The sequence below is a fragment of the Malania oleifera genome, chromosome 13 (assembly GCF_029873635.1).
Source record: "Malania oleifera isolate guangnan ecotype guangnan chromosome 13, ASM2987363v1, whole genome shotgun sequence".
Taxonomy (NCBI): Eukaryota; Viridiplantae; Streptophyta; class Magnoliopsida; order Santalales; family Ximeniaceae; genus Malania; species Malania oleifera.
The window spans coordinates 43,687,620-43,697,432 of NC_080429.1; the positions used below are offsets into that span (position 1 = coordinate 43,687,620).

The window sequence follows — 9,813 nt, forward strand, 5'->3', positions numbered from 1 at the left end:
AGTGCAAATCATGGCTTCTAAACTAATAAATATGTTATATTTTTTTTCTAAGAATAGGGTGAAATATGGTAGTAAAAATATAACAATTTATGAAAATTTTGTACTATTTTATTCTCATAATAAAATTACTATGTTATTACCATTCCACACACTTAGACATTTTACACACCTGTTGGGGTTATTCCACATCGGTTGTAGAAAAGGCTAGTAGTCTGTGAACCAATTTTACTTCTCACATCTTGACCCTATTTAGACATGACCTAAATGATCTTTATTGGTTTCGGTCACATGCTTGATCCTCACACTGTTAGCACCGTCAGGAAAATTAGTTTCAATAGACAATTATTTTTGTTGTTGAAATTAGCAATTAGTTTTGATATTGCATTTACACTTTCGAAGGTTGCAATTAAAAAGGACTATGTATATATATATATATATATATATATATATATATATTTAATTTTTTTGTAAATAATTGATTTTTTGATTTTTATTAAATTTTAACAATTGATAACAACAAATGTTATCCGGAGAAGTATTGGATTTAAATTTATATTGAGTTTAAATAAAATATAATATAAAATTGAATTGATATTTGTTTGAACCTACTCAAGTCTAAATTTAGAGTTCGAAATCTATACTCTAAATGTAGCATTAGAGTATTACGAAATATTAAAAAGCTACGGGCACGCAATTTAGGTTGCGTTAAGCATTATTTTGATTTTATTTTTTTATTTTTATTTTTTTACTATTATGCCGTAAAAACAAGCTACGGCAACAAAGTTGCTTGTGTTGTCGATTTTGTCATTTTTTTAATATATATTTTGCTAAAATTGGAAACTAAATTTCTTTTAACCGGTACTTTAAAATGTGTATAATTAATTTTTATGGGTTAAATCACTCATATTATATAAAAAAATTAATAAAAATAAAAATGAAATGAACATTTGAATTTACTAAAAATACCCATAAAAGGTTTTAAAATTTTAAAAATAATAAAAGTCATTCAAAAATTATTTCCCTATTTTTCAATTCTCAAGTGTGATAGGACTACTCTTGGGGTACTAAAAATGATTTTATGACTAAATAAAACAGTGATAATTTGTTTTTATTTTTGTTTTTAATATATATATATATAACTATTTTAATCATATTTTCTTAATTCTTACTTGATTTACAATAACACTGAATACGTGTTCAATTACTTTTATTTTATTTTAATTTGAAAAATATTAATCAAATAAATTTTAAATTTAAGATTGAAAATTTTAATTTTAGTTTTTCAGTTTTAACTTGTAATTTTATTTATTAATACAAAACGATTCCAAACCAAACTGCTAAAATAGGGATTTTGACATTGGAAAAAGTTTTTAAAAATCAAACGCACACCAATAAAAGTAAATTACAGGGATGGATGGTGGTGAGTGGAGGCCTGGAAGGTAATCCGGAGTGCCCACTCCACATTCAAATTTTCTCGAGAAAATTTCCCTCCATGGATTCCACTCTTAATCAAATCTTTCCACCTAAGCCAACGCTACTTCGTATTGGGTAAACAACTTCAACAAAGAGGTCCTCAGAGGATCTCAACCCTCCATTTATTGCAGAGAAGTCATCGACGGTCCAGATTCATGTAATTGACCATAAAATTAAAAGGTGGTTGCATGAGTTTCTCGGGGCCCATCCATTAGGTGTCTTGCAAGAAAGTATGAAGTCATCGATGGAAAATGAAAAAGTGTTTGGTAGACATGAAAGTCTAGACGACCTTTTAAGCTAAAATTATTTTAATTTATTACGTTTATTAGCTTTTTGGTGGGTAAAATTTTTTAAATAATAAAAAATAAAAACAGGATATTTTGAAGTTTTGACGGACTGTAATCACAAGAGCAGAAAAGTCTTGTGTGCAATTTACAAAACGCGGTTTCCCAGAAACCCACTGTAACTTTCTTTCCGTCCAAACAATACCAAATCCCTGCCCACGAAAAAACTTAAACCGGGTGAGGCCATTTCTGTAAATTCACTCAAGCCATGATAAAATATTCACATTGATAATTGATTATCCGGCTTTAACTGAATCCATAACCATAATAACCTTTTTTGAAAATTCATTTTTTCTGAACTGACCCGCGTTTTCTCCTGCCGTGCCATGACCGGCAGGACGACGACCGCCACACCTCCGGCGCCGACGGCTTACCGTGAAGTATGAAGCTCTGATTAGAGCGTAGGTGAGAGAGGAGACAGCATGGGTAATTGTTGCGCGTGCACAAGAGCGGACTCAGAAGACCAGAGCAAGAACAGTGACAAGAAACCGAGGAAGAAGAAGTACAGAGGGCGAAGACCGAACCCGTATGCAGAAGACTCGATTCGGTCGCCGGCGCCGATCCGAGTCCTGAAGGATGTGATCCCGTTGAGTCACCGGACGCGAATCGGGGACAAGTACGTACTAGGTCGCGAACTCGGGCGGGGCGAGTTCGGCATCACCTACCTTTGTACCGACAGGGAGAGCAGGGAAGCTTTGGCCTGCAAGTCGATATCGAAGAAGAAGCTGAGAACGGCGGTGGACATCGAAGATGTGAGGAGGGAAGTTGCAATAATGTCCAGTCTTCCAGATCACCCGAACATCGTGAGGCTCAGAGCTACTTACGAAGACAACGACAACGTGCATCTTGTCATGGAGCTTTGCGAGGGTGGAGAGCTCTTCGATCGGATTGTGGCGAGAGGGCATTACAGCGAGCGAGCGGCGGCGAGTGTCGCGAGGACGATAGCTGAAGTCGTGAGGATGTGTCACGAGAACGGCGTGATGCATAGGGATTTGAAGCCGGAGAATTTTTTGTTTGCGAATAAGCGCGAGCACTCGCCGTTGAAGGCTATTGATTTTGGGCTTTCAGTGTTCTTTAAACCCGGTATGGTACTGATTTGAAGCCCTTCCCCTTTTGAGAATTTCCATCTAATTTTTTTTTTTAATTTTTGGTTCTCGTTCTGATTTGAACTCCCCCTTTTTAGAGTTTTAAAGGTTTTGTTTCCCCATCGATTTTTCGGGTCTGGTACTGATTCGAACTCCCACGTTTGAGAATTTTGATGGGTTTTTGGTTTTGGTGCTGATTCGAATTCCAACTTTTTGAGAATTTTCATGGGTTTTTGGTTCTGGTACTGACTTGAAGTTTCCTGTTTTAGAATTTCAGTGGGATGTTCTGATTAATTCTTTGTTGGACTGTTGAATCATGATAGGAGAACGGTTCTCGGAGATTGTGGGGAGTCCTTATTATATGGCGCCAGAGGTTTTGAAGCGGAACTATGGGCCGGAAGTTGATATATGGAGTGCAGGGGTGATTCTCTACATTTTGTTATGTGGGGTGCCCCCATTTTGGGCTGGTAATGTAGTTATTTCCTGTGTAATTGTCAAATTTGGATTTCGGGTCTGCTGGATTTGGATTTGAATCTGAAGTTAACGATTTTAACTTTTTATTTCAGAGACCGAGCAAGGTGTTGCTCTGGCCATTTTGCGTGGAGTGATCGATTTTAAGCGGGAACCATGGCCTCAGATTTCGGATGGTGCAAAGAGTCTGGTTCGGCAGATGTTGGAGCCAGATCCCAGAAAGCGTTTGACGGCTCAACAGGTGCTAGGTAATTGCTTCTGGGGTTTTGGGTTTATCATGCTGAATTTCAACTTATTACTAAATTTGTTTTATTTAGCTAAAGTTTAACACCCGGTACTATATCTGCAATTATTTATGGATCAATGAAGAACTCACTGAAACATTTAACCCAAAAACAACTATAAAATGACATTCTCTTGTGAAGGAAAAGAAAAAGGCACATGTTGACTGGTACAACTTCAGTTTGCCCCTGGAAGATTTTTAACAAATATTCCAATTGAGACAAAGTTCTCTATTTTGGAGGTGTAGTGAGTTCTCCCCAAACCTTTGGCTTTAAATCTTGTGTTTTGGATCTATACAAATACTTCTATTGATGGCAGCCTGCTTTGGTTTCCTTCCAACTGTGATAAGCTTAAGCACTCTAGGCAAACTACAGAATCAATAAATGAATGCCTTTTCTTTTAAAAGTGCACAAGCTCATTGCATTCCAAAATGCAAGTCTCCTACTATTTATAGTACTAGCATTCAAAATGAAGCACCGGCTTTCTTTTTGTGGAACTGGGTCTGAACAATGTAATGAGCTTTAGAAGTGATTAGTTTAGTGGAGCACACACTCATAAATCTCATCAACATAAGAAGATGAATTAATTAATTTGTCATATAGTTTATTGCTGGGAGACTAATCGCCCCCTCCCTCCCCCCCCTTCCCTTAAAGGTGAATCACATATTTTGGTAAAATAATTTTCTCAATATATTTTTTTCCCCTTGGCAGAACATTCCTGGCTACAAAATGCAAAGAAAGCTCCAAATGTCCCATTAGGAGATATTGTGAGGGCAAGGCTCAAGCAGTTCTCTGCGATGAATAGATTCAAAAAGAAGGCCATGCGAGTAAGCATCTATTATTGGATGTCTCATGCTCTTACTGTCATTGTAATGATGTGCAGTTCATGGGAGTGATTTGTGTCTTTCCAATTAAATGCTGCAGGTAATTGCCCAACACTTATCTGTTGAAGAGGTAGAAGTGATCAGAGATATGTTTACATTGATGGATACTGACAATGATGGTAAAGTAACATATGAAGAACTGAAAGCTGGGCTTCGGAAAGTAGGGTCGCAATTAGCTGAACCAGAGATAAAGTTGCTGATGGAAGTGGTAAATTTCTTGGGTTATTTGTGAAATTTTCTGCAAAAATTGTTTCTGTATTCATTATTTTTTGTCTGTGATATCTATATCGTTAGATTTGATGTCTCAAATTATTCTTGTCAACTTTGATATTGTTATAATGCTGCATGCTTCCTTTAATACATTGCATTATGCACTATAGATTTTCCATTGTTCAGATAGTCTCTCATTCCTCTGGCTATCTGTTTTGTCATCTATTCAAATGCATGCTTTGTTTGTCAAGTTAACCTTTTGGAAACATTTAGATGGCCGATTTCCATATTACTCCTTCATATCTCTTCACTCTGTCAGCCTGCTAAAATTTCCATTATTTCTTGCCGCATGTATTTTAGAATAGCTTACACTGAGCTGCATTATTTTATCTTTGCCTTCAAATATGTTGGAGGCCAAGCCTTGGTGCATCATTAAGGTTGTTCCATTATGATTTGTACATCATTAAGTTGCTCCATTACAACTTGGTGTGGGTTTGAGTCATGGAAACAGTCTCTTCCCAAATCTAATTTTTGAAATAGCCTTTACAATTATATTGTATCTTTCTGTTTGGCTTCCCCTATTATTTACTTTTGAATAATTTGAATGCTAATATTTTCTATATTTGCCTTTAAATTTTTTGATAATTTGTGACTTTGTGAAATTTCAGTTTTTTCAGTTTTCACATTTTGGTAAATTGTTGTTATCAGCTTTAGTCCCGAGATTGTGGGAAGAAGATTTTTATAGTATAACGTGTAGCAGAGGGGCCTGGCCATAAATGGTCATCTACCTCCTGAACACCTAGTGCTGCAATCCCTACCAACATGCACACAAATATATTGCCCTAGCTTTGCCAAACACTCCAATTTAATTGCTCACTTCCATTATTTTCCCCTGCAAACCTGGTCAACTCCTTTTTCTAAGAATACTTTCTTTTTGTTCTCTAGTATATTTGTTAATTTCCAGTTATTACATTCATTTCTGGACTGCACATTGGGGGTTGCTGGTTTAAAAAACAATTGGGGAGGGTGGGGCGGGGCAAAGCACTATATTCAATCACTTGTTTAATGTCCATGCTGAACCTTTTTAAAAATCTTTCTGAAGTCTGGAACCTTTAAGGTTTGAGGCTCCATTTTGTTTTCAGGAAACATTGAACATGTTTAGTGGAGTGTTCTTCCAATGGATATGGTCATTGCAATTGCAAGTTTCTGTTCTAGTTTGGAAGGGTTCCAAGTGTTTGCATTATATGAGTGCAAAATACAACCAAAAGTAGGACCACTGTCACAAAGCATTGATTAAATCAAGTTGAATCCATTGCACATATAGGAACTGAATGAAGTCTATATGATTCGAACTGGTTGCCATTTTTCAGTTCTTCTGGAAATTAAATGGCCCAATTTGTTTTATGTGGCTCTTTGATGTACAAATTCATCACACGCATGAAGAAATGATGGCACAATATCACAAAACAAGTTCAGTTTGCAGTGTGTTTTCAAACATCTCTCAAATAAGTGAAGCCTTTCATGGTAATATTTATTGATTATATTTTCACATTTCATTCTTTTTTGCAGAGTATTTATTATGATAAATTCCAGTTGGTGTAGGATTCTCTTATTCTTCCTTTCATCTGTCTTGAATTTTATCCTTACTGGAGCCTTCTATGTTACTGGTTTTAAATGCATATTTTGAAAGCAGTCCCTGGTTTTTTGAATGAGTGATTTAATTCCACCCTTTCTGCTTGGTTTCTTACTATATGATCTTTTACCTCTTTGGGTGCTTACAAAATTATGGCTCCTACGATGATTATTAATTTTGACAGGGTCTTGCCCTTGGTTTCACTATGTGTTTTTGTCTTATATAATTTTGTATTGTGTCATTGAATTTATTATTTTAGGAACTGAGATTCTGTTATTTGGATGTAAACTTAGGAACTGGAGTGTGTATTGATTTTGCTGGTTGAGATAACTGAACTTTTTAAAATGTAATAATGTCGCCTTATCGTTGAAACAATGAACATTACAAAAATGAATCTCTCTGAAGATGGATGCAGGAGCGTTTTGGTAGCATATAGGAAGTCTTCTTAATGATTAATTGCAGTGTAGTACTAGTTCATATACTGGTGAGAAATAGGAAGGCTTGAACACCAGTATATGAGCATAGCACTTTAATCAAGATTCCCTTGGCCTTTTACTATTGTGAAATGGTGAGAGTTCTTGGATGATTGTGGAGTCTGCAATGTTGCTGATTTTCTACATTTGATTTTTAGATATCCATGTTAGGAATCAGGATGAAATGGAGGACATCTTCAGACCTATGTATTATATACTTCTATGAATGGTTTGGAGCCATTACACCCCTCGTGGTTAGGAACTATTGTGCTGCCTATTTATTCTTCCTTGGTTGTGTAAAGTGTATTGTCCGCCAAACAGGAGTCATTTTGTGTAAATCGTTATCAACAGGAATGTGAAATATATGAAAGTTTACATCTGATTAAGATAGTTCCAATAAGTTCAAATTTTCTGAAACAACCTGCTAGAGTTATTTATTGACTTTGAAAATTTGATGACCTGGCAAATCTTGTTCAACCACCAAAGTAACATTATTTTTTTATTGCAACAAATATCTAGGAAGCCTGAGGTTGATAAGGTATAATTAAAAATATATTTATTTATGTATGTCAAAACTAATCTTCTAATTTCTGTGTCACTAATAGGGCATTGTTTTGTTAATGTTTGATTTAGGCTGATGTTGATGGGAATGGAGTGCTGGACTATGGAGAGTTCGTGGCAGTGACAATTCACTTACAGAGGATGGAAAATGATGAGCATTTTCGTAGAGCTTTCGTGTTTTTTGACAAAGATGGAAGTGGATATATTGAAATGGAGGAGCTGCAGGAATCCTTGGCAGATGATACAGGTGAAACTGATGCTGAAGTATTGAACGACATCATGCGTGAAGTTGACACGGACAAGGTTTGACTTTCAAACTTGCCATTTATAAATGATCGTCAAAGTTGAAGATTCTCCACCTCCCTCCCCTACCCACCTCTCCCCCAATCTCTCTCTCTCTCTCTCTCTCACACACACACACACACGTATGTATATATGTCTCATCTCTTTCTCAAATGAATCCCCAAGTCCCCCACCATGCTCATAAACACGTGCACTGCACACACCCCAGAAAACCAGAACACATTATTCTTGTGCAGGATGAATCATAATTTTATGCTGCAACTATCTTTCAGGATGGGCGCATTAGTTATGAGGAATTTGTTGCAATGATGAAAACTGGAACTGATTGGAGGAAGGCATCTCGGCAGTATTCAAGGGAAAGGTTCAAGAGCTTGAGCCTTAACTTGATGAAGGATGGTTCCCTGCAACTTGAGGATGGGATTAGTGGTCAAACCGTTGTTGTATGAGCTTAGGGAGTTCATGATCTTGCTTTCGTTGTGTCCTACTGTTTACCTGCTTTGAGATGCCAAAATGCAGCTGCTTCCATCCACAACGCATTTTGTATGTGGAAAGCATTGGTTTCAAAGAATGGAAGTCTGGGTTCAAGAATGGCCTTTGGATAGTACGGGAATATTCTTGGATTTCATTATTCCTGGTGAGACTTTAGTTGGCTTGGCTTTGGCTGCATGAGGCATTCGTTATAGGACTGCATATTGCATGCACTTGTTGGCTATTGCTGCTAGGGATTGATGAAGTAGATGTTCCAGTTGACAAATTTGTGTCGCATTTATTTGTATATTGGTAAAATGGTATTGGTGTTTAATGTTTTTCTCCGTTCTTGTGTTTTCCTTTGTGCAGCAAAAAATACAGAGAAGTTTATTAATAATGTAAACTTCAGGAAAGTTTAGATATTTTAGTTTGGTAATTGATCTTATCCAATTATGGATTATGGATAGTTTGCTACAACGTCCCTGCTGGAATTGTAAGCATTGAATTATTACTAAAGATAATCAATGCTCTCTGGGGACAAAAGCAGGGACTTGTCATCAAGTAGTTTTCGAAGTGCAATGAGCTGTTTACACACTTAAATTTTGCTTTTGATGTGAATAGCACATTCTAAAGCAGTCGTCTATGGATGCTATTATATTAAGTAAATCCTTTTGGCATCGTAACCTCTTTTGGTCATTCTTCTAAATATTCCAGCAGAAATATTATTGCTAATGAAAAGACAATTACCCTATGTTTGAGAGATTTTGATTTTAAAATTGCATGCTTTTGTCCTCTATAAATTTTTAAAGATTTTACTATTTATTTGTTTATTTTGCATGCTTTGATTGCCCCCAGTGCTTGTCTGAAACAAAAATACAGAGAAAGGGATGGGAAAAAAGGTTAGGGCAAAAGAACATAAAAGCATTGTGGGGGAAGTGGGGGCGGCATTGAGTGTCAACACATGGTGGTGTTTGCTGCCGCCGCTGCTGCTGCTGCTGCTGCTGCTACCACTTTTTATCTTTCATGGAACTTTGGAAATAAAAAGTGTTAAAAAGAGGAAGCAGCTTATTATAAAAGGGGTGTCTTGGTACGCCTGATTTCATGATGGCGGCACGCTTAAAAGGCAAAATGGACTGCATGCTCTGCAGCATCATCCCCAATCTTCGGACTTAAAGTGGCTGCTCCCTTTTGATTACTCTCGTGAAAGGAATAATGAGAGAACAGTGAGAACAAAAGGACTTGAGAAAAACACTTTCTACACTTTCCTTTTGGCCTCAATTGCAGGGCTTGCTAAAATTTGATAGGAGCAGTGATACTTTTCATTAGGCTTTGGAAAAAAAGACACTAAAATAAGGATTTTTCTTTTGAAGTCCCAAAAATTTTATAGGCATCCCTTATTTATTTAGTATTTGATTTTTGGGATAACTGTCTTTTAAATTTCAAAAAGATTATTGTCTTTTTGACAAATCTTAAATAGTTATGTTAAAAGTTTTGAAATCTTAGAAAAGATTCTTGTAAATTTTGAGACCTACTTATTTTTTTTAGCTACACCTCAGGTGAAATTAGTATTTTTCACTACAATGGTAGAGGTATTATCTAGGAGTTGCACTTGTCCGGAATCACATTA

At 36.2% G+C, this 9,813-nt stretch overlaps 1 protein-coding gene across 1 annotated transcript; it reads left to right on the plus strand.

Annotated features, from left to right (window-relative positions):
* The first annotated feature begins 1,893 nt into the window (after positions 1–1,893).
* On the plus strand, positions 1,894–8,608 carry LOC131146174 (calcium-dependent protein kinase 10-like). The gene is made up of 7 exons (XM_058095557.1): positions 1,894–2,900; positions 3,226–3,369; positions 3,469–3,621; positions 4,366–4,481; positions 4,579–4,746; positions 7,488–7,718; positions 7,991–8,608. Exons 1-7 carry the CDS (start codon positions 2,240–2,242, stop codon positions 8,162–8,164), a joined length of 1,647 nt encoding a protein of 548 aa, XP_057951540.1. The 5' UTR covers positions 1,894–2,239; the 3' UTR covers positions 8,165–8,608.
* Positions 8,609–9,813: the final 1,205 nt, after the last annotated feature.